Consider the following 25,078-nt stretch of genomic DNA (forward strand, 5'->3'; position numbering starts at 1 on the left):
AATGCAGGTTTATTTATACAGTACCTTTATATCATCTTGTACTCTAAAGAGGGTTTCCCAAATTTCTGGAAGTTTATCAATGATGTCATCTAGGGGTCTTCCTCTTAATAAATCATTCAGAGCTAAGCAGCTGAAAATAAACAATTTGGTTTCAGATATATGATCAAAAAAGTTCAGTCTTTTACTGCAAAATTTTCATACCAGATAAGAATACGGCTTCTGCCTGTACCTGTAGCCTTAACCCCTCTACTCCAAGACAGGTATGAGTACTCTCTCCTCGATGCCTGAGATATACCACAGGCATACGGCATTTACAGCCATCAAACGTCTGTGTCCCACAACTATAGTATAATCTCTTTCAGATGACACATCATCATTTTTTACTTAGCGATCTACTTCCAGGGCCTAGCACACTACCAAGCACATAGTAGATGCTGAGTAGACCTAAATTATTTATATATAAATAAACGCTACCCTACAAAGTTATGAGACTATATAAATGCCTCCTGATGTCTAAGTTAACAAGTGAGCTGCTATTTTAGTCAGGCTGGCCAAAAAGTTCATTCAGGTTTTTCAGTGCGGTGGCATGGGAAAATCTGAACAAACCTGGCCCAACCCAATAAATCATACTTAGGAAAACTAAGACAACTTAGGAAAACCACTGGCTATAGCGTAAATGTTATTGATGGTCTAACCCAACCAGAAATATGCTTTTTAGTGGTTTTAACTCATTCTTTTTGCACAAGGTATAAAATTTGGAAATTTGAAGGGGAAAAAAAATGCAGTTTTGACTACTTATATTTCCAAAAATGATACCTGGATTCTCGAACTCGCCACATATTGCTGGTTAGATTCTTAACCAAATCTTGAAGAATTTCCTTCAAATACTTATCCACCTAATGAGAGTAAAAGGATAAAATTAAAAATGCAAAATCCATCAATAATCAAATGATGCATCTCTACCACACTGTGTTTCTATATGTAATAGCCTAAGTGTCTCTCTAGGCCTTTCAGTCCACAACTCTCTCCCCACTTTGGTTGCTAAAAGCTGCCCAACCGACCACCTTAAAATGCAAGCATGATCTCTTATTTTCCTCAGTGTGTGATAATAAAGTCCAATCACCCAGGTATGCATATGAAGACCTCCTGCAACTCTCTGGCTCCCACGGCCTCACGTCCTGTCTCGCCTCCACTCACCTCCGCTTCCTGGCACACGTTACCTCGAGCTCTTCTATCACCTGCTTGCCTGGCTAACTTCTATTTGTCCGAGATTCAGATCAGGCATCACCTTCACAGACAAGAATCATCTATCCTGCCCTGCGTGCCCACGGCACCTGCTTAAGTGCCTTATATTGGACGGCACAGTGACAGTCCTGCCCTCCACACTGAGACCTCAAGGGCAGGGGCAGCCTCTCACTTGTCTGTGCCTCCCTGGTACCCTGCACCATGTCTGGCACATGAAGAAGGATCCGACTGTTCAGAATGAGAATGAATTTAACCTTTCAGTTTTGCTATACACTTCTCCATTTGATGATAACAACACCCTGATAGCAGATTCACTTTGACTGATTCAAAACTGGGAATGGAATACGACAAGGCTGTATATCATCACCCTGCTTGTTTAACTTACATGCAGAGCACATTATGCGAAATGCTGGGCTGGATGAATCACAAGCTGGAATCAAGACTGCTGGGAGAAATATCAATAACCTCAGATATGCAGATGACACCACCCTAATAGCAGAAAGTGAAGAGGAACTAAAGAGCCTCTTGAAGGTGAAAGAGGTGAGTGAAAACTCTGGCCTGAAACTCAACATTCAAAAAACTAAGATCATGACAACCAGTCCTCTCACTTCATGGCAAAAAAGAAGAGAGAAAAAGCAAAAGCAATGACAGATTTTATTTTCTTGAACTTCAAAGTCACTGTGGATGGTGACTGAGCCATGAAATTAAAAGACACTTGCTCCTTGGAAAGAAAGCTATGACAAATCTAGACAGCATACTAAAAAGCAGAGATATCACTTTGCAAACATCAGTTGGTATAGTCAAAGCTATGGTTTTTCAGTAGTCATGTAGAGAAGTGAGAGTTGGACCATATAGAAGGCAAACCACCCAAGAATTGATGCTTTCAAATTGTGCTGTTGGAGAAGATTCTTGAGAGTCCCTGGGACAGCAAGGAAACCAAACCAGTCAATCTTAAAGGATATCAACCCTGAATATTCATTGGAACGACTGGTGCTGAAGCTGAAGCTCCACTTTGGCCACCTGATGTGAAGAGCTGATTCATTGAAAAAGACCCTGATGCTGAGAAAACAGAAAGAGAAGGAGGGCAGCAGAGGATGAGATGGTTAGATAGCATCACCGACTCAATGGACACAAATTTGAGCAAACTCTGAAAGACAGTAAGTAGAGGAGAGAGGAGCCTGGCATGCTGCAGTCTGTGAGGTCGCAAACAGTCGGGCAGGACTTAGCAACTACACAACAATAACAGAACTTCAAAACTTATGGCTTTTCCACTTTTACTCTCCTAGGTAAGGGAGGTTTTGTTATCCTCACTGATATGCAAGAAAACCAAGAGAGGAAGGGAACAACTCATCTAAAATTAAAGAAACTGATGTCTTTCTAAGCCCATGTCTCTAGACAGTCTCCACAGTGATCTCATCCACACCTGTGGCTTTACCTTCCATGCCAAGATGACACTCACATCTCAAGAGCCTCAACTCAGCCAACGAGATCTCGGCTGACTCATTTGTACCAAGTACTCTCCTAGAGCAAACAGAACTCATTGAACCCTCAAAATGAAACCCTCTAGTGCCTTCCAGCATCAGACTGGAGAGAGAGGAACGGGTTGCATCATGCTTAGGGATGGAAGACACCGTAAGGGTCATGGGGTCTATTTATCTGAACTAGGATTTGCCGTATGGCACAGGGAGCTCAGGTCGGTGCTCCGTGACAACCTAGGGAGGTGGGATGGGAAGGGAGGGAGGAGGAAGTTCCAAGGGGGAGGGCACATAACGTACACCTATGGCTGATCTATGTCGCTGGCAGGAGAAACTAATACAATCTTGTAAAGTAGTTACCCTCCAACTGAAAATAAAGTTTTAAAAATTTTTAAAGAAATACAAAACAGAAAAAAAAAAAAAAAGTAGAACAACTAGACAGGAGATCAACACCATGATAAACTACCTAGATCCAAAAGACATTTATAAAACATTTTTTTCAATAATAGCAGAATGTAAATTCTTCTAAAGGACACATGGAACATTCTCCAGAGTCACTATTTGCAAGGTTATAAAATGTTTCAAAACATTTAAAAGGACTGAAATCATACAAAATGTGTTTGATCATAATGGAATAATAATAAATCATAATACATTAATAATCAATAACAGAAGGAAACTATATCATTTAATCCATGATATTTTCATGTTTTTCACCATGGAACGCTCCCTGACCTATTCCTTTGGAAAACAGCAGCTAAAATATTATCCACTTGAAAACATAAATCAATAAAAAATAAATTGATCTAGGAAGCCACCAAAGGATTTCAACCCAAAACACAATCCAATTTGCATTTTTAAAAATCACTTTTACTGCTGGTAAGTAAATGAAGGAGGGCAAATAGAAAAGAAAGATGACAATGTATTCATCAGGGAAGAATTAGGGAAAAAAGAGAGTAGATTCAAGAAATATTTTGCAGGGAATTCCATCCATGGCAGTCCAGTGGTTAAGACTCAGTGCTTTCACTGCCATGGGCTTAAGTTCGGTTCCAGGTCAGGGAGCTAAGAGCCTGAAAACCACACTGTGCAGTCAAAAAAAAAAAAAAGAAAAGGAAAGAAAGAAATACCTTGGAAGAAGAATCAACAGAATTTGCTACTAGATTCAACTAAGAGTGGGATGAGACAGACAATAATCAAGATGATGCCCAGTTCTGCAGCTTAGGTAAATGGATGGACATAACAAGAGAGCGGGAAGGCTGTGATGGTTTTTGTTTTTGGCTACATGATATGTGGGATCTTGGTTCCCAGAACAATGATCAAACCTTCATCCCCTGCAGTGGAAGCACAGTCTCTTAACCACTGGACCTCCAGGGAAGTCCCAAGGGAAGGCTATTTTTCTTAAGTCCTGTTCTGAACGTGTTATGTCTAACATATCTTGAAATGACATCCAAGTGACAATGTCAAGCAGGCAGTGAGACATATCAATACAAGTCAGGAACACAAGTCGTGCCTGGGTCAGAAGAATAACACTGGGAACCATCATAATCAAGGTGACATTTACAAGCCCTGGGACTGACAGCTCATCTCAAAGGAGAAAGTAGAGAGAGAAAAAGGTACTCAGAGGCAAGTCCTGAGAAATCCTAATCTAACAATGCGAGAGAATATGAGAAGCAGCCAAACATGGTAACTGCCTGCTTCCTCATCTACCTCCTGTTCTCCACTGCATCAGTGCTATCGACACATAGTTTTCCATTGGTGTGGATACGCTGACATTTCCTTAACCATCTACCCACTAGACATTTCATTACTTCCATTTTTGAGGTTTCAGTAAATGATGCCATGAGCATCTTTGGTACCCTGAAAGGAGGAAGAAAGCAAGAAAATAAAAGAAAGTCTATTTGTTTAAACAAATAGGTATACAGAGGAGAAAGGAAGGTAAGCCTGGGTTTACATCCCACCTGTGATCTGGGACAAGGGTTCACAGATACTTGCCATTGACTTGTCAGTGACCAGTGCATTCCAAATACTTGTCATGGCCTGTCGAATGCCAAGGTTGGGATCAAACTGGTAACGATAAAGACGCGGAACTAGCTGAGGCAGGAAAGGAGCCAGCTGTTCTCCAGCTCTGGTAGCAATTACATTAAAACCAAATGCAGCTCCCTAAAAACACAGTAACAGATGAAGTGGCTCAGACACACCTATTGCAATAAAATATTAACACATTAAATACCACAAAATTTTCCCTCCTAACCTTGTCCCTGAGGACAGCCTCAATTACTGAGTGTTCAGTATCGGTACTATACCAGCTCTATCAGACTGCGTTATCAATTGTCACCATCTGCCAGTGAGGCAGGTTTGATTTGAAGAGAAGAAAAAAAATAAAACTGTCCGGCAACAGCCACTTACCTTCCTAGAGTTCCACATTGCATGATGGTTGGCTAGATTCATAAATTTATACACCAGATCCGGCTGACTAAGATCACTTGCCAGAGAACAGAGCTCCTTGTAAGTAGAGAGGCCCTGGCTTGAAAACAAGAACCAGAAAGTATGCAGTAATGTATTTTTCTACCTCCAGACTAATAAAAAGTACACTACCAATATCACTAGGACATTTTAAAATTACGTTTTCACTAAATTTCCAATACTGAGTTATCTCATCACCACAGAGGCAGAGAACCAGAGTGAGGAGAATGTAAGAGGTCGCCTAATTCAGTTCTCAGCAACAGCTGGTGAATGACCTTCGGCATTTACGATGCCCGAGGGTGGAGCCCTCGTCACCTCCGAGGCAGCGATAATTCTTCAGTACACTGTGCGCCAGAGTCTGCGGATCCTGACAGAGCCGTCTGAAGACAACTTCTGCCTTCCCTACGTCTTTGCTAAGCTAGAGTGACAAGAACTTTTTGAATCGCCCTCCCAGTCCAGCCCCGGGCTCCTTGATGGGTCAGGACCTCGTAAATGTGGGCAGCAGTTCAGCTCCTTCGTGGCTCCTGGCCGTGTCCTGCCCCCTCACCCCCCAGGTGAGGACCCCGGGGTCCCCTTCAATCAAATTCCAGTACATAGAGTTCCATCTCAGTCTGGTTTCTGGGAAACTGAATCTAAAAACCTATGCTTTTTCTCTGAAGGTTCTTCCGCTAACACACACCACTTCCCACGAGGCTGTAAATCAGCTTGGAGTGTTCTCTCCACTGGATGGAAGGCGTCTTCAATGATGGCTGGATTTGCCACACTTACCCGTCAGGGGTTTTGCCAAGGCTTCCTCCCTGAAACACCACTGTCTCTCCGGAAACTTCATGTTTAGCTCTAGACAAAAACAACAGCAAGAATTTACATGAGCCTCAGAATTTTCATACTGCCATTCAACTAATGTATACATTTCAGCTGTAAACTGATAAAATCAAATTCCCTATTAAGGATCTATAGTGAGCAATATGTAAAGCCAACCTGCCCCTCCCATTAGCCTGAGAATTTTGTAAAATGAAGTCTAGGAAGAACAGAAGGATTCTCTTCTCAGATCAGACTGTGCAGGACATGCAAGTCCTCTCCCTGTCTTCATTTCCGTTTAGGCAATCCTAATTATGGTACTTCTGTAATCCAATGCTTTACCTGTCCCCAGATCATTCATTCAGTTTCCAAAGCCTGACTTATTGGCATATTTATAAACAGTAATTTAGTTTACTTTCTAAACAGTATACACTGGATAATTAAACTGCTGTCCACAGCATAGCAGTTGATGACTTGCAATTTAGAAAAGACTTAATAAACAGGAAAATCAAAAGCTGAACTTTCTCTCTTTCACTGCATATTCTTGGTATCTGCAAAACTTGCCCTCATGGTCAAATCTGAAGTTCTCAAGTTTACCATACCTTTTGCCAGTCATCAGTGTTTCTACAAGAGTAGAAACCAATTCCTGTTGATCTTGTTCATTGCCCAATTCATACACCAACCCAAGGCCTTTCGAGGCAACATCCTGGCTCAGTTCTACACAAAAGTCAGACAAAACAATATTCTTTTAAGAAAAATTTGTTTTCTAGCCATCAAGTGAAAAAAACTTTAAACTTGTAACATTAACCAAAAATGATATCAAAGCAAAGACATGAAAACACCATTAACTCATTTTGTTTAAAAATGTATTAAATGATCTGAGTGGACAGGACACCAGCCAAGTCCCTGTAAATGAGAACTGCATTCACACAATACCCACCTCACGCATCAAGCCAACCCTGCGGGGCCGTAGTGTGCAGCGCACAGTGACAGACGGTCAGTGGACGCACGGCACACACGTGAGAGCTAATCAATGTCAGGAGGACCCACGGGCAATTTTTAAATGAAAAGTCAATACTATATCACATGTTTAAAACAATTTATCAAACAAAGCTACTACTTAAATATCTAACACAGAGATTTGCACCCTCTCCTAAGCTTAAATCACAAAGGGGAAAAATGAATCCTAAGTAGAAGAAAGCTATTATTTAGTAGAAGCTACGAATGTTAAAGATAGTCTCGACTCCACTTTCAAATGCAAAACTGATCTAATGAATAAATGATTCATTAATGAATAAAATTAATGGGCTTCTCAGGTGGCGCTATAGTAAAGAAACTGCATGCCAATGCAGGAGACATAAGAGATGCAAGCGATGTGGGTTTGATCCCTGGGTCAGCAAAATCCCCTGGAGGAGGGCACAGCAACCCACTCCAGTATTCTTGCCTGGAGAATACCATAAGCAGGGGAGTTTGGCAGGCTACGGTACATGGACTTGCAGTGAGTTGGACACAACGCAGCAATTAACACACACACTGAATAAGTACAGAAGAATCAAGCTGCCTGTAGCCTTCTCTTAACGGTCATAACCCAGATTTTTCAAAATTTAAGACACAAGTTTAAAGAAGTCTGGAAATCAAATATTTACCAATAACTTACCATCATTTTCTGACAGAACAGAAACAAATGCACTCTGGATTTCTTTAAGATGAGACTGAAATAAGAAAAAGGACATTCAGAACACTGAAACTCTGCCACCTTGGGAGACTGAGAATCTTGCTCTCGGGGTACACCCCACCTGTGAAGTCTCACAGTCTGAGGCAGTCACAAACCCTGCTGTACCTCATCTCTGAAGGTGGCCAAGCTACCTGGAGGCTGTACCACTGACGGGCAGTCCATTCACACAGTCCAAACCTCCCCATCCTCATCACCTGCTCTGACTTTACACCTTCAGGTTAGGAGTCATCCTCCAGTTCACATGTATCAGGTATCAGCCTTCATTCCGTCATGTGTAGCTTATTTTGAAGTATGTGTTGCTGGTTAATGGCCCTTACCCCCATACATTTTCCTTCCGACTGCCCATCATAAATATCTCATAAACAGACTGCAATAGAGCTGGATCACATGTATAGATGGCCTACCTTCACTTCATTATGGGTACTCAGCTTCCTCACAAGAGAAAGGAGCCAGATGCACGCTGCTTGCCTCACATGCGGGTTGGGACTGACGATGTGTTTATTTAAAATCACATCCAGCACCCAGGGGACCACATCATTAACTTTGGCTCCTAGGGAAAAGCAAAGAATGACAAGAAGCAAATTAAAATAACTCAATAGAGCTTCCTGAAAAAAAAAATTAAATTTTAATCAACATTTACTCAACAGAACAATCCTACTACATATTAATATCTAAATGAATACAGTATTTAAATAAATTGCTGAAGGAACTGATAATCATTCACTTCAGAGCCTAGCATAAACTAAATAACCTTTCAAAGGTACTCAGACACCTTTAGTTTCCTAGAATGAAAAATTATCACCAACATGGGGGAAGTTAGACATGTGCAGTGGTGGTGGGTGTGGAAAACCTCTGCACCTTCCTCTTCATTTTGCTCTGAGCCTAAAACTTCTCTAAGACACTGTCTTAATTTTTTTAATATCCATATGACTAATGTAATTTTACTCATTTAAATCGTGACTGTAGGGGGGAAAAGTTATTTCCCCTCCTTCATATTCCCTTTGAACCTTAACTGCACATGAAGTTTTTAAAATAAATGGTTTTCTTTTATTTGTTTTTAAATTTTTATTGGGGTATAGTTAATTTACTATGTGGTGCTAATTTTGTCTTAAGTTTCATTATCCCCATTTTCTCTGGTGTCAGCGATTTTTCTCTCTCTGTTGTATCTTTCCCATCTCCCATCTAAAAACTAACACGTAAACCAACCTCTGTTAACCTCCCTTTCCTCCTCCCGCTCCTACATCACTGTTCTCCTTCCTCTGCTCCTCAGAGTTCCCCACTCAGCACCACTGAGGCCGGCAGGACTGGCTCAGCAGAACACCTTGCCGTGGAGAGCCCTCCTGTGCCCCGGAGGGTGTTCACAGCATACGAGGGGGGTGAGGTCACTTATCTGTAGCGTGCAGTCAGAGAGTGACCCACACGGTCACTAAAGGCCAGAGCAGCTCAGCAGACAGACGCCCCTGCAGCATGACTGGCACGGTGTGATCAAGAATCAGGGCTGGGCTTCCCCGGCAGTAAACAATCTGCCCGCCAATGCAGGCGACACAGGCTCAACCCCTGGTCTGAGAAGACTCCACTCCTCGAGGAACGGCTAAGCCCAGGCGCCGTACTGAGCCTGTGCTCTGAGCCCACGTGCCCCGGCTCCTGAAGCCCAAGTACCCTGCAGCCCGCGCTCCACAAGAGAAGCCGCCGCACCGAGAAGCCCAACACTGCGACTGCAGAAGAGCCCACGCGCAGCAACCAAGACCCGGCAGAGCCAGGAATAAATAAACAAAATTACTGACGCAGGCGGCGGGGTGCGGGAGGGGAGCAGGCTCCAGAGGGAGGGATGCATGTCTAATTACGGCTGACAGGCGTTGCTGTACGGCAGAAACCAACACATCATAAAGCAGTTTTCATCCAATTAAAAAATGATTTAAAAAAAGGAAAATTACAAAGAAAAAAAAGAATCGGGGCACAGAAAACTTGGTAGATTGCTAGGCTTTGGCCTCTGACACTGGCTAAACACCCCAAGGAATCCTCATGGACAGAGCCCAGGTCTGAAGGGAATCGACAGCTAACTCCTTGCCAGAGGACTAAAAAAACGGTTACTGCTCATTTGTGCTCCGTTTCCTTTAACCAGCTATCTTTCTTGACTGAGCCAAACTCAGAAGACATATATAATTATTGGAAAAAGAGTCAAAATGGAATGTACATATTTTTTCTTTGGCTTCAGAGGTGGTAGCAAGAACAGAAGAGGTTACACGGTGGGAATAAACCGATTAGTTGACGGTAAGGTACCGGCGGGGGGCGTATACTCCTCCTCGGTTACCAGCCAGGCATCCCGGGCGGCCACGGAACTAGTTCCTATCGCAGCACTGGTGATGGCCTCACCGATGGTGAACTGAAGTTCTATCTGCTTGGCCTGCAATGAAGGGGACAAGAGCCAGGGTCAGAGGGAACATTTTCCAAAAACATCCATTTCCATATAAAGGCTCGTACTGGGCTTGTTTTCGGCGTGCGGTTTCCACTCTTTTGCCTGGAATGCTCTAACAGGATGGTTGGAAAGTGGGGCAGGGTGAGGGTACAGAGCGCCCAAGAATGACTTCAAGATCTTTCCCCAAGGCCGCGTTGCACTTTTCACCTAGGCAGAGAACCACTAAGCAGTGATTTTTAATCTTTGGAAGACTGGAATAATTCACTTGGGGAGAAGGGCACGGACTGTGAAGCCACACACATCTCAATGGAAATTCTGTCTCTCACCGGTTAAGTTCAATATCATTAAACTCTGAGCCTCGACGTCATTTTAAACACGAGCATAAATAATACCATCACCCACCTCGTTTAGGTCATAGGGATTAAACAAGGTAAACGTACAAACGGTGACTAGGAGACACCTGACTGGTAATAACTGCACAATAACATTGGCCTTTATCACTGACCGACATCTCCTCTCTGTATACCTAAATTACATGATATCTGCACGCTCCTCTCCAATGGTTGTAGGGCTTCCCTGGTAGCTCAGTCGGTAAAGAATCTGCCTGCAGTGCAGGGGACCTGGGTTAGATCCCTGGATCCAGAAGATCCACTGAAGAAGGAAATGGCAAACCACTCCAGTATTCTTGCCTGGAAAATCCCATGGACAGAGTAGCCTAGAGGGCTATAGTCCATGGGATCGCAAGAGTCAGACACAACAACTTAGTGACTAAATCACCACCGCAAATGGTTTAGGGAAAAAACCCAAAGACCAAAAAGCAAATGTGGCAAAATGTAATTTAGTGAATTTGGATGAAGGATATAGAGGAGTCCTTTAAATTATTCATACGACTTCACTTTAAATTTGAAATTATTTCAAAAATAAAAATATGTATATTTTATACATATATCCAAATTTTTAAAATCAGATTTGGAAATTGACGCATCTCACAATTGTGAATCACAACTGATGTGGAATTGGACCAGTCTTTGGCATTTCTCTCTCATGTTTGCCAGAAACTGGAAGAGACTTAAAGATAGGAGAATAAGAAGAGAATGAAGAACAGAGAGCATGAGGGCTATGGGAATACCATCCTTTGGAAGAATTCTACAAAGGAAGACAGACGATAGTTTAGCTAATCCAAGCTCAATCTCTGATGGCTCAGATAGTAAAGAGTCCCCCTGCGATGCAGGAGACCCGGGTTCGATCCCTGGGTCAGGAAGATCCCCTGGAGAAGGGAATGGCAACCCACTTCAGTATTTTGCCTGCCATGGACAGAGGAGCCTAGTGGGCTACAGTCTTCGGGGCTGCAAAGAGTCGGAAACAGCTGAGACTAACACAGACACACAGACACAGACACAGACACACAGACACGCACACACCCTATCACACACAGACACACACACACATGCCCTATCACACACAGACACACAGACACACACACAGACACACAGACACAGACACACACACACAGACACGCACATGCCCTATCACACACAGACGCACATGTCCTATCACACACAGACACACACTGACACAGACACAGACACACACACACAGACACAGACACGCACACACCCTATCACACACAGACACACATACAGACACACACACACAGACACAGACATACACACAGACACACACACACAGACACAGACACACACACAGACACACACACACACAGACACACACATAGACACACACACAGACACAGACACACACACAGACACACACACACACAGACACACACATAGACACACACACAGACACAGACACACACACAGACACACACACACACAGACACGCACATGCCCTATCACACACAGACGCACACGCCCTATCACACACAGACACACACACACACGCCCTATCACACACAGACACACACACAGACACAGACACACACACACGCCCTATCACAGACACACACAGACACAGATACACACACACACAGACACACACAGACACAGACACACACACACAGACACACACACACACAGACACGCACACACCCTATCACACACAGACACACACACACACGCCCTATCACACACACACAGACACAGACACACACACACGCCCTATCACAGACACAGACGCCCCATCACACACAGACACACACATAGACACACACACAGACACAGACACACACACACACACACACACACAGACACACACACAGACACACACACACACAGACACACACACAGACACAGACACACACACAGACACACACAGACACACACGCCCTATCACACACAGATGCACACGCCCTATCACACACAGACACACACACACACGCCCTATCACACACAGACACACACACAGACACACACACACGCCCTATCACAGACACAGACGCCCCATCACACACACACACACACAGACACACACACATGCCCTATCACACACAGACACACACACACAGACACACACACGCCCTATCACAGACACAGACGCCCCATCACACACACACACACACAGACACACACACATGCCCTATCACACACAGACACACACACACACACACACCCCCTATCACACACAGACACACACAGACACACACACACAGACACACACACACATAGACACACACGCCCTGTCAGCCAAGGGCTTTAGGCTTGCTGAGGCATCAAGCGCTGAGCCCTCACACCTCCTTCTCTGAGGAAAAATGATTCAAGGGCTTTGGTCCTTACAGCATCCTGGTCAAAAGCTGCTCCTGGCAACTCGAAACTGAGAAAAGCTATCTCAACACAGAGGCTCTCGTAATAGGGATCCATTTTACGTGCCTGTTTTCACACGTTCACATGTTAATAACAATGTAGTTGGCATTACAAACAAAAACAAACTCCCTCACTCCATCTGTGAAGGCGATATCTAGACCTTAACGACTCTAGAAATAAAAGTGGTTGAATAGAGATCATTACATTATTATTCTCTCGACTTCTGTGCATGTCCGAAATTTTCCATAATAAAAAGTCAAAAGAAAAAACGACAACAACAAAAACCTTTAGGACTCTGTCCTAGCTGACTGTGAAGAAATTCTGCTTCTGATTCTTGCTCTTTTTTTTTTACATCCTTTAATCTCTGCAGCATGTTTCAAACTCTTCATATTTCTAAATTTCTAAACTCTTACAATGTCTTCAGTAGCAACTTAAGAATCGAGACAAACCTTCATTTATTTATATAAAACTGGAAGAAACCCATGTCTATCACAGATTTAAAAAAAGAAAAAGGATGAGAAACCAGACATCACAAACTTTCCCCCAAGAGGTTACAACGTCAGTGACATCCAAGGAGAATCTGACCTGAGTTTAATTCCTTGTCCAAAAATTTCACCTCAAAAATACTTCGAGACTCTAACAATCACACCGCCAGGCCCCAGTTTTATGGGCTGCAGGGTTACAAAACCAACTCTGCCTTCAGTCCAGTGGGCCATTAGAAGCTGTGATAAATGTTGTCAGGAAAAATATGGAGGGGATGAAAGAACAAAGAACTAACGAATCTACCCTACGGTAGATGCAACAACCTGAGAAAGAAGGAAGTAAATAAGGGTCTTTCAAAAGCTCAGAACAGAGACGGACAAAGAGGCTGGTGAACAAAAATGTAAGTGAAAACAACCGAAGCCCAACTGGGGCCAGATCAGGCTGTGTTGAGCCACTGATCACGCTGGCTAGCAGCTGTCTACTTGGAGGTCTTCTCCACCACACTGGACGTTTATCGAAAAGACATCAGACTCAAGAGCAGCCAGAACACCAGCACCTACTCCCCACAGCCAGCTGACAGGGTATATTTCCCCTTCTACTCACCCTGCACCATACTTTACTGAACAAATCACGAGAGAAGGACTTCCCCGCACAGGCGACTCAATCAATCCTATGATTAGTACAGCCCACAGCTGGTGCTCAGTAAGCACTTGGTGAATGAATGAATAAAAGTCTCATTTTAAAACCTCACAACACGCAAAATTCCAACAACAAAAAAAGGTCTTTTGTCTAAATGACCAACAATCAGATAGCGATATAAATACCTCCACAGAATCCATCAGACCTTGCAAGAGGAGCTTCTGGTGAGGAAAATCTCCATCCCCAACTGGAAAATACCCCAGTGTTTGGATAGCTCTTTCTTTCATCTGCAAGAACAGAGAATTTTTTCTTTTAATGAAGTATATAACAGCTTGGTCCCAGAGAAATGTTTTCTGGGAGAAAAATGAGAAGGCAGGGAGGAGGAATCTGTCTAACTAAATGCATCAGTACAAGTTTGTTTTGTTTTTTTTTTTTAAAGCATCCAATTGTACAGAATTACATCTATAAGACACTGGAGGTTGAAAGACATGAAACTAAGTTTATTAAGGGTCCACCATTACAAAGGAAGGAAGCACAAAGTCTTTAACTAGCTCAGTACCCTACAAACCATAACAGTTATAAATGTAGATTCTGGGTCCAGAAGAACCTAAGATCGGGTCACAGCTAGACCATTTTTAGTAGCCTTTGTGGCTGTGTGACCTCAGACAAGTTACTTCACTTCTTTGTTATTTCCTCCTCTGGGAAAACAGAGATGACAAGCATACCTACTTCACTAGACCGTCTGAGAATTCAGTTAACTAAACCATGTGAAGCGCTCAGCGTATGCTTGGATGGTAATGACTAGCTAATAACAGCTAATAAAAATTATACTGCGATCTTCTCGGTAAGTTTTAAAAAACAGCTAGATTGAGAATAAGATTACATATTTATTAAACTTGCAGTAAACTGATTTTTTCTGTTCATTAAATCATCTTACATTTCAACACTGAGGTACTCTTATCCCAAAGAAAAATTTTAAAGTCTGTGAAGGTTTTTGTCTAAAATTAAAATACTTAAAGGTCCTCTGAGCTTCCCTGGTAGCTCAGACAGTGAAGAAACTGCCCGAAATGTAGGAGACCTGGGTTCGAGCCCTTGGTTGGGAAGATCTCCTGGAGAAGAAAATGGCAACCCACTCCAGTACTCTTGCCTGGAGAATCTCATGGACAGAGGAGCCTGGCGGGCTACAGTCCAAAGGGTTGCAGAGTCAGACATGACTCAGCGACTTTTACATTCACATTCAAAGGTCCTTTTCCTCAGAGATGACTCACACTGCTTACTAATGCCCAAACTTCTTAAAACCCACCTGGTTATAGGAGGTTAAGATTTAGATCTGGTCTGAAATTATAAAAATCATATACCAATTTAACACTTTATTACCTACCTTTTGCATGACAGAAGAATAAACTTGATGCATTTAATTTTTACCCAAATCTTAGCAAGTTATGGGCCTTAATTGGAGTAACTGGGTAAAAAGGGCACACACACAAAGGCTATATACAAATCACACACAACTCAAAATTAAACAGCTTTTAGAAGAGAAGGGTAAAAGGAAGAGACATGCCTTATTTGTTTCTTTACTGGAGGGTATTCTGTTTAGCAGGCTTTCCACAAGATGCAGCTTGGTGAAGCCCGATCCCTCACTGGGGATTGGGAGGGGACCATTTCTGCCAATTTCTCCCAGGGCTGTACAGGCAGCAATCGCCAAAAGCGGGGAGGTACTGTCCAAAAATGAGCCTGTGAACACATTTACACAAAGGAGAATTATACTTTATTACCCTTGGGATCCAAAGCAATCAGAAACATAACTGAGATTTCCTTACAGATAGCAAATGAAAATCAAAGTCTACAATTTACTTTCTAGTTGATAATTTGTTATCATTTCTTTAGTAATAAAACACCACGGAGTGGGGTCCTTTCTTGACATTTAAATTTTTTCCCATAATGGAATCATCTCTACTAAACAGAAACAAATAGAAAAAATATATAGAAAAACAAGAATACCTTCAGTGTTATTAAAAACAGAATTTACTTAGCATCAAGATTTTGTGAAAAAGCTTGTGTGTTGAGAGTGCAATGCTATAAAAAGAATTTAAAATGTTACAGTAAATTTTAATCTCATTCAAAATCTTGTAACCTATTTATGCTGACATCCATATCAGCATAAACACATTAATTACCAATAGTTTCTGTGGCGCTCTGAATGAATTCCTCTTGTTCGGGCAGGAAATCAGCATGTGTCTCCACGCTTGGCTGCTCTGCCATTTTCATCTTCTTCTTAGCCAGATATCTTCCTACTGTGAATCCCAGTGCAAGCAAGGATCCGTGCTGTATCTCCGGGCTCTGGATTTAACAACACAACAGCATATGTCTGCCTCCCTCTCACACATGTGTGAACGCGCTGCAATAACTGTTTATCACAGTCATCTCCCCCACAAAACACAAGGCCAAAGAATAAAGTGATCACGCGAGGCTCCACGGGATGCTAATACATCAGCTAGCGAACAAGAGAAACCCTGAGTTTCAAACAGAGAATTCTGAGGAGTTGAGCTGAGTGACTTATATCTGCATTCCCTAACCCCATACCCACTGCAATTTCAGTGAGGTGACTCCCTCAATGCTCTGATAAGCACATATGCTTTCTTCTCACTTATAGCACTTGTATAACTATACCATCATAATTTCCAAGCATGATTTTCCCCTACTGCCAACAAAATACAATGAACTAGAGCCTATTTCTAATTGCAAAAACCTCCAAACACGGGGAGCCAACAGAATATTTGAAAGCACATGACTTCAATAGTGTTTCCTGTTGGGACAGGTACAAAGAGAGGTGGCAGGAGATGGGGAAGAAAAAAGGAACCAGCATTTCTGAGCACCAAACTCTACTAGAGCTTCTCATGTATCTACTCCCCATTGTCGTCCCAGCCCCTGTGAGACACAGGGCGCTCAAACTTGGTGACTGAACCGACTGAATCGTGTGCTATCTATCTCATCTCTGCCATCATAAAAGCAAGCAATTTATGCATTCATTTTACAAATGAGAACATAGAAAAAATATATTAGATGTTTTTGTAAAACTTCTATTTCACACACACACACGCACAAAAGATAAAGGCAAAACTGATAACATACATGATTGTCTTTTGTGGTCTTTATCAGCTGTTCTATCATTGACTTCAGCTCATTTCCCGACACTGTAGATACCACCACGGAATAAAACAAGGCTGCCAGTTCACGCATCTCTTCTTTACTGCTATTCATCAGACTCTGAGTGGTGTAGAAAGAAATATGTACATGATATAGGATCATCTCCCTGCTGACAACTTCTAACATCTAAAGTTAAAAGAATACATGATACATTACAATTTATTCAATGTTCAAGTTATTGGAATTTTGGATAAAAGAACACAATCTATTATTTCAAAACAAAGCCAAGCTGCCCTCCCTCTCTGAAAATGAGCATTTTAGCTTTGAGCCATCTGACGGACGTGGCCCGCGGGAAGGAACAGGTGACTGCAGGGGGCACCTCTGGCCAGGTGGGGGCGCCCTTGCACTATCCCTGCCCTCTGGACCACAAGGGCATTCTCTCTCCCTCCTGGCAGAGTCCTGCACTTCCCAGGTCCTTGGTGCGGAGGACCACACCCCCTCCACCCCAATCTGCTCTTTGGGAACTTCTTCCTCTTCGAGAAAGAAAGGGACCTGCACGTGCCTGAAGGTCACTGCAGGATAAGGGCCAGCAGACTTCTGATGTTACCATTTCTGAATAACAGTGAGTCACCGCAGGCCTGAGCCAGGCACGTCCTGTTCTGAGAGGAGTGCCTTGCCTCAAAATGCACCTTCATCTTTGGAGAGCCTGTGCATGGGCCAGGAGGGGCAGGAAGTGCCAGGACTTCCTTCCCAGGATTAAATGCTTTTTGTTCTTTTCTTGATGGAAGGTGCTAGTGCTAAAGAACCTGCCTAGGCAGGAGACATAAGGGCTGTGGGTCTGATGCCGAGTCATGAAGACCTCCTGGAGTAGGGTATGACATCCCACTCCAGAGGTCTTCCCCGGAGAACCCCATGGACAGAGGAGCCTGGCGGGCTACAGTCCACAAAGTCACAAAGAGTCGGACACAACTGACCACACACTGAGTAGACCGAAATCTTATGTGCATTTTCATCAAAGATACAAAATATAAAACAGGTGGAATTAATATACAGCTGATCTAAAACAGAGGTTCACATGTTTTCTACAGAGAGCCAAATGATGCAGCAGTTCTACTCTGCCACCGTATTAATAAAAGCAGTCACAAACAACACATGGGTGTGGCTGGATTCCAGTACAATTTTATGGACGCTGTAATTTCCACACGTCAGGAAACTTTACTCATCTTTTGATCTTTTCATCAACCCTTAAGAAACGTAAACACTAATCTTAGCTGGCAGGAGGCCTTAACGGACAGGAGGCAGGATGGATTTGGCACACAGACCACAGATTAATGACCCCTGATCTACGAGACCAAAGGTCTAAAATCATTTTAAAAGCAGCAAATCTCCACAGAGTAAAAAATCTTTTTGAACTAGATGCAATTTCATGAGACTAGATTTTTTGGAAAAGGGCAAAACTCAACTCCTCTTGGTAAATTACATTCATGCATTCACACTTAAAGGAATCTGTACATTTTACCATAATTCAAACTGTACCTTCCAAAAAGAACTGCATTATGTAGCACAAGCGGTACACAAAGTTACATAAGCCAGACCAGTACTAAGAAAGATTATTCATTCTGCTCATCTGAAATTCAAATTTAACTGAGTATCCCGCATTTTTATTTGCTAAACCTGGCAACTCTTTTGGTGTGACCATGGAAACAAAACACTCTCCAACATGGCTGGTGGAGTGTGAACTGGAACTACTCATGGCTCAGTTGGTAAAGCGTCTGCCTGCAATGCGGGAGATCCGGGTTCAATCCTTGGGTTGGGAAGATCTCCTGGAGAAGGAATTGGCAACCCATTCCAATACCCTTGCCTGGAAAATCCCATAGAGAGAGGAGCCTATAGCCCATGGACAGTAGGCTACAGTCCATGGCGTCGCAAAGAGTCGGACATGACTGATCAAGACTTCACTTTCACTTTCACTTTTTCATATGGAGGATGTGCACTGTCTATTAAAATTGCATCCATGTGTTCTCAATTCCGTTTCTGCAGAATCCAACTAAAAATACACCCACTCGTATTCAAAATGACAGACTGTTCATTGCAGTAGTCTGGAAGTATCCTAAATGACCATCGATAAGGATCTAGGATAATTCCAACTCAATGGACATGAGTTTGAGCAAGCTCCAGGAGATGATGGACAGGGAAGCCTGGCGTGCTGCAGTCCATGGGGTCACAGAGTTGGACACGACTGAGTGACTGAACAACAAGAATAATTCCACAGCCACAGAGTGGAAAATAAAGAAGTTGTTAAAACAAAGAGGATGTCCTCTCTACAGTCATGCAGGAATAACTCCATGTTCTAAAGCTAAGTGAAAGAAGTAAGGTACAAAACAGTGTGAAAAAGTATTGTGTAACACCTTCTGTGTGAAAAAAGGAAAAAAAATTTAAAATGCTGATTTCATCTGCGTGTGTATGTGTAACTAAACTCTAGAAGGGACATCGTGTACAAATTAAGTGATAACCTATATGTCTGTCAGGTGAGAGAGGAGAGGCAGGAAATTGAAGCAATCTGGGCAGGTGAGAGACAGAGAAAGATGTTTCACATAATGTTTTATTTAAACTATACAAAATGATTACTTTTTTACTTTTAAAGCAGAAAAATAATTCTTTTTTACTTATATGACTCTCAATTCATCTCCCCCTCTCACCTAAATAGATCACTGCCGCACAATGACCTACAAGCTTCCTAGTAAATGTCTGATGATCAGAGTTTTCAAAGTGACCTAAGGCAGAAAAGGTCACAGGAACCCTGATAGGAAGGCGAAATCATGACACTGAAGTTTAAAACACAGAGAATCAAAAAGAAAGACACAGGCAAAGGATGTACCTTTATCCATTCAGTTTTGTCTACGAATTTGGTGGCCAACTTTTCTGGATACACTGATACAGCTTCCAGCAGACAGTACATGACTGGCAAACCTAAATAAGAAGGAATTTAGAAACATTTCAATTTCAAGAAAAGTGAGACACATACAGGGATCACTAAATTCCTTCAAAGCATAAGGTTACATCTTTAGGAGGCATTTCCCAGTTTTAGGAAACAAACATTAACCTGAACACAGTATGTGACTCAATACAACAAACTTACAGCCTTATTGTCTATAAAAAGATGCCCTGTTCTTCACACCCACGTCCAAAGCAAAAATATATTATCTATTATTAGCATGTCTTTCTGCAAAGAGAAATAGCATATCAAAGCTGAAATTAGACAAGTTTAGAAAAGAAAGATTCATGTTCGGTTATAGTTGAGAGGAGAGAAAATGATTTTGGTGAAAACTGTCAGCTGAGTTTAAAGATTTTTGCTTAAGGGCTTTAGTACCCGCGCTCGGCATCATGGCCTCCTACCTCCAACACCCGCCAACAGCTGCTGAAGCAGGCCGATGTAGATCTGCACAGCGTTGAGCTCCCCACTCTTGGAAGATGACGAGGAGGGTGTGGCCTGGCTGCCCGACATTAAAGTCCGTATGTAGCGGCCAATGGCCGGGGCGTGGTCTTGCATATCAGCCAAACTCTGCGAGGTGGGCACCACTCCCGCGCTGTGAGCCAGGCACATGCGCAAGTACAGGACGATCTGCGGGTGGGAGGAAGGACACCAGGTGAGCAAGCGTCTCAAAAAACCAAGGTGATCTACGGGTGGGAGGAAGAAGGACACCAGGTGAGCAAGCGTCCCAAAAAGAGCAAGGTGGGAGATATTCTTCAAAGTGACAGTTCCCAGCTTGGATGCCCCCACCCTCCTTCACAAAGCTATTCAATGATCCTCACAGTAGCTGGAAAACATGACTCAATATGTGAACTGAAAAAACTATAATTTTACATAACCAGCTTTTATAATCCAAAGAGTGCTTTTTAGTAGAGTTTGATGGAGTTAAAATGCACACTCAACTTTTAAAGTCTAAAACAGGTATAACGAAAATCATTTTTTTTCTAGAGATGTGTGCGTGTATATGACAAAGAGACAGACAGTAGGCAGAAACCTAGGGCCGATGATCTATTCCTGTGGAACTCCAGTTGAATTTAATGTCCAGTGGCACAAGAATTTGAGAAAATGGGCTCAAACCATCTACAGAAGAGTAGCTACAATGTCATTAAAAATCTCAGACACAAATTAGCTACTCAGGAGTTCTCTGGAAGTGCTTTTCCTTGACAGCTGGAACAGGACTGGCAGCAATTGCATCATAAGTATTCTCACTCACTGTGAACAAGATTTTCTCTTGCTATTTAATTAGTGCAAGGAAACAATAGAATTTTCCTTAGTAAACAAGATAAATTAATCTAACCCTCCAACCTTCAAAGCTGGATAATCCAAATAACCTTAATATATCGTTGGCTTTAAAATTCAAATCTAATTTGCTGTGAATTTCCAATAGCAATCAATGTCAAGTACCTCGGTCTCTCATGCAGAGAATCTCACTGAGATAAATATATTTATTGACTCCGCTGTGAACTAAAACAATGGTGAAGCACTGTTTTTCCTAATAAACAATCTGATATAAAACAATGACATCACTGTATGGGTTTTTAACCTAGAACACGAAAAACTCACGGACATCTCTTTGACTGTGACATCATCTTTAAGAACGTTCTACAAAAGCGAAACAGAACTCCACGCCAGTCCTACCTCTCCAAAGGCTGCTGGGTTGAACGGAAGGACAGTGGTCCCAGTCATGTACTTGGCTGGCGTTTTCATTCGATGGGAAGCCTAATAAAAAGAAACCCCTCAAAATCAATTACCGAAAAACAAACAGATGTACCTTTTCTTGACTCAAAAATAACTGTATTTCTAGTTACGTTATTGACTGCTACTGTTTTTTTCTAGTCAAACATTTTTACGTTATTCATGCTTGATCGTGCAGAGACCTCAAACCCTAAGGGACAGGTGTGTTGCCTTTTGACCGGCTTCTTAAAAAAGAAGAAACCTACAAATTAACTACACTTTAATAAAAGGAAAGGAAAAAAAGAGAAAGCTCCAAAGAAGACACCGGAGGAAGTAACAAAAGAATAAACCTACTCCGGGCATCTACTGACACAGTCGCACCAGGGCACTGAATGCCAGTTATTTTCATTAATAATGGAGGTAGAAGAAAAATATTAGCACGAAAGCACCCTATGCCCCCAGTTATGACAGTGCTGCGGAGAAGAGAACCACGGTTGCCACATACTGCCCCCCGAACCTGTAAGATGTCTGTCCACACAAAAAGCTAAGACCACCAGCAGAGATGAAAGCAGTGAGCTGTCCCCCAGCACACTCACAGAGACATTCATGTAAAAAGCCAGACAGGTCTGGGCTGTGACTGCCAACCCTCTGTCTGATCTACCAGTAAATAGAAGACTTGCAAAAAGCAGGTATGATGTTCTCTTATGAACACAGGGGGAAAAATCTGCACTGCTCCCTAAAGTGTTCTTAAATTTACACTGCCCTAAATAATTCCCTTAAAAATAAAAAGATATATTTGGGGGAATTCCCTGGCAATCCAGTGGTTAGGATTCCATGCTCCCACTGCTGAGGGCCCAGGTTCAATCCCTGGTAAGGGAACCAAGATCCCACATCCCACAGGCTGCATGGCATGACTAAAAAAATAAACACAAAAATAATAAGAGCTAATATTTTTAAGCATGTCCTGCCAAAGAGAAAAATTTTTAAAACAGCCAAAATGTTGAAGAGCATAAAAGAAACTGTAAGTAATTTAGATTTGGGCAGATTAATTACATTTGAGATTTATATTTTTCTCATTTTGTACCTCCCTCTTATTGTAAATATTAAGATTGTTAGAAACTTTACTACTATTCAGCATTTAGTGATTAGCATTTTACACAGTGTCACCAAAAAAAAGGTATGTTTATTTTCATCATTCACTATGTGACTCAAACTAATAATATGAAAGTAAATACCATACCTTTTCTTGGATATAGTATACCATTTCTGGGAAAGATGGCATCTGCTTAGAAGCACTGTCTTTCCTGTTCCTACCAGGAAGACACCTTAAAACTCGTTGAGCCTCTCCATGAACTTCTTCCCGCCTTACAGAAAGACAGGAGAGATAAATAAATTTCACTAACCAGAGAATGATCATATGAAGACTAAGAACAGCAATATTATCTGGCATCTGTCTTAAGCATATTCTTGGCTACATGCAGAGAGTCATAAAATACATAAGAAGCCATCCCTTCTTTTTCAAAATTTCATTAGCCATGGAGAGTCACATGACTTGCATCTTCAAATTTTACTCACAGGAAATAACAAGACGGTATGACTACAGGTCTGTATGCTGTGTCAAGGGGGCCATATTTTTAAGTCTAATACGTTGCTTGTAAATTCCACAGACTAATACTACAAACAACATAAATTATATCCAATTTTCAACTGAATTTGAAATAAACCCAAGTTCATATCAACACCTTTGAAACTTACGGGTCTCCTGCAGCTAACAGCAGCAAATATCTGGAAGGAATATGGTCTGAGGGAAACACCGTACTGGCGAATTTCACAGCCACTTGTCGAACTTGAACTTCAGGCTATTTGACACATAAACACACACACACACACACAAACACATAACACAGAGATTTTAAAAAAAAATCCAAGTTACAACTCATTCCAGTCAAGGTAAGTCGTTTTAACTGTAAGCAATCAAAATTTAAGTTGATATTTCAATAAATATATCTAAATAAATAAAAATCTTTTCAGTCGAGACCCTTAACCATGTTGTTTAAAAGTCCCTGGACAAAAGCATTATTTAAAAAGTGCTTTTATGACCTAAGGGAATCCTCCAAGTAAAGCAGGAAACCCCACCAAGACCGCTGTCAGAGAACCTTTCTGGAGATGCCCATGCGCAGCCCGGCCATGGACCAAGGTCACGGGCAGCTTCCGGCCCCCACCGCTGCCTCCTCAACTCGCGCGCTCTCAGTCACAGGAATGAAACTCATACAGTTCGCAGGGAACACAAACAGAGCCTACTTGGAGTCACCACAAATTTAAAGTAAAATACCATCAACACTTTCAGGTTAGCTCTAAAGTTAAAAATGACTCCAAAGCAAAATCTCAGCGCATACATATATCCAACTGGGGCTTCCCTGACAGCTCCGTTGGTAAAGAATCTGCCTTGATTCCTGGGTCGGGAAGATCCACTGGAGAAGGGATAGGCTACCCACGCCAGTATTCTTGGGCTTCCCTGGTGGCTCAGCTGGTAAAGAATCCACCTGCGATGCGGGAAACCTGGGTTCGATCCCTGGGTTGGGAAGATCCCCTGCAGAAGGGAAAGGCTACCCACTGCAGTGTTCTGGCCTGGAGAATTTCATGAACTGTATAGTCCATGGGGTTGCAAACAGACACAACTGAGCAACTTTCACTTTCACATATCTCCAATTAACTTAAATGGACTGAGACTGCAATCTATTAATACAAAGTTCGACCAGAAAAAGCAGCTGTAGAGTCTAACGATGCTGAAGCTTTATTCTCATGTACCTTCCCCTTGGGTCAATCCTCCAGTCACAACAAGTGAGATGAGAGGTGCTGAGAAACATGTGCTACCTCATTCACTCGGGTGTTCTTACTCTTCAGCATTCCCTTTATAGGGCAATATACTAAGGACTAGTCTATGTGATTTAGTCCTCAGTCTGGCTGCTATACATGTAGTCTGGGAAAACAAACCAAATCACCTATGACTTGGTAATATTGTTACATGACTTGATCTGCATAAGTACAACCAGTACCCATGTGCACTATACAAGCATTCCATTTTTTTATGAGGTTACCGATGAAGAGTTTTAAGTATTTGATTCCAATGAGCTTCTAAATAAGCCTATACTACTTTGCTCATGTTATATGACCATGAACCAGGTACAACAGACAGCAAGAGCATCTGAC

At 42.3% G+C, this 25,078-nt stretch overlaps 1 protein-coding gene across 4 annotated transcripts in view; it reads right to left on the reverse strand.

Moving 5' to 3' along the window:
• The window catches only part of ECPAS (Ecm29 proteasome adaptor and scaffold), a 111,138-nt gene that overhangs the window by 25,048 nt on the left and 61,012 nt on the right, over nucleotides 1-25,078 (reverse strand). For all 4 annotated transcript variants that reach the window (XM_065947651.1, XM_065947650.1, XM_065947647.1 and 1 more), the window contains 18 exons: nucleotides 23,624-23,727; nucleotides 23,109-23,232; nucleotides 21,833-21,913; nucleotides 20,560-20,785; nucleotides 20,042-20,133; nucleotides 17,149-17,283; nucleotides 16,194-16,356; nucleotides 15,578-15,750; nucleotides 14,202-14,303; nucleotides 9,997-10,120; nucleotides 8,121-8,266; nucleotides 7,639-7,693; nucleotides 6,584-6,698; nucleotides 5,952-6,020; nucleotides 5,127-5,244; nucleotides 4,713-4,880; nucleotides 817-896; nucleotides 25-130 (listed from right to left, as the gene is read on the reverse strand). In XM_065947651.1, coding sequence (XP_065803723.1) covers nucleotides 25-130; nucleotides 817-896; nucleotides 4,713-4,880; nucleotides 5,127-5,244; nucleotides 5,952-6,020; nucleotides 6,584-6,698; nucleotides 7,639-7,693; nucleotides 8,121-8,266; nucleotides 9,997-10,120; nucleotides 14,202-14,303; nucleotides 15,578-15,750; nucleotides 16,194-16,356; nucleotides 17,149-17,283; nucleotides 20,042-20,133; nucleotides 20,560-20,785; nucleotides 21,833-21,913; nucleotides 23,109-23,232; nucleotides 23,624-23,727 — 2,181 coding nt within the window. The remainder of the gene's footprint in view (nucleotides 1-24; nucleotides 131-816; nucleotides 897-4,712; nucleotides 4,881-5,126; nucleotides 5,245-5,951; nucleotides 6,021-6,583; nucleotides 6,699-7,638; nucleotides 7,694-8,120; nucleotides 8,267-9,996; nucleotides 10,121-14,201; nucleotides 14,304-15,577; nucleotides 15,751-16,193; nucleotides 16,357-17,148; nucleotides 17,284-20,041; nucleotides 20,134-20,559; nucleotides 20,786-21,832; nucleotides 21,914-23,108; nucleotides 23,233-23,623; nucleotides 23,728-25,078) is intronic.

Source organism: Muntiacus reevesi, chromosome 10, assembly GCF_963930625.1.
Source record: "Muntiacus reevesi chromosome 10, mMunRee1.1, whole genome shotgun sequence".
Classification (NCBI taxonomy): Eukaryota; Metazoa; Chordata; class Mammalia; order Artiodactyla; family Cervidae; genus Muntiacus; species Muntiacus reevesi.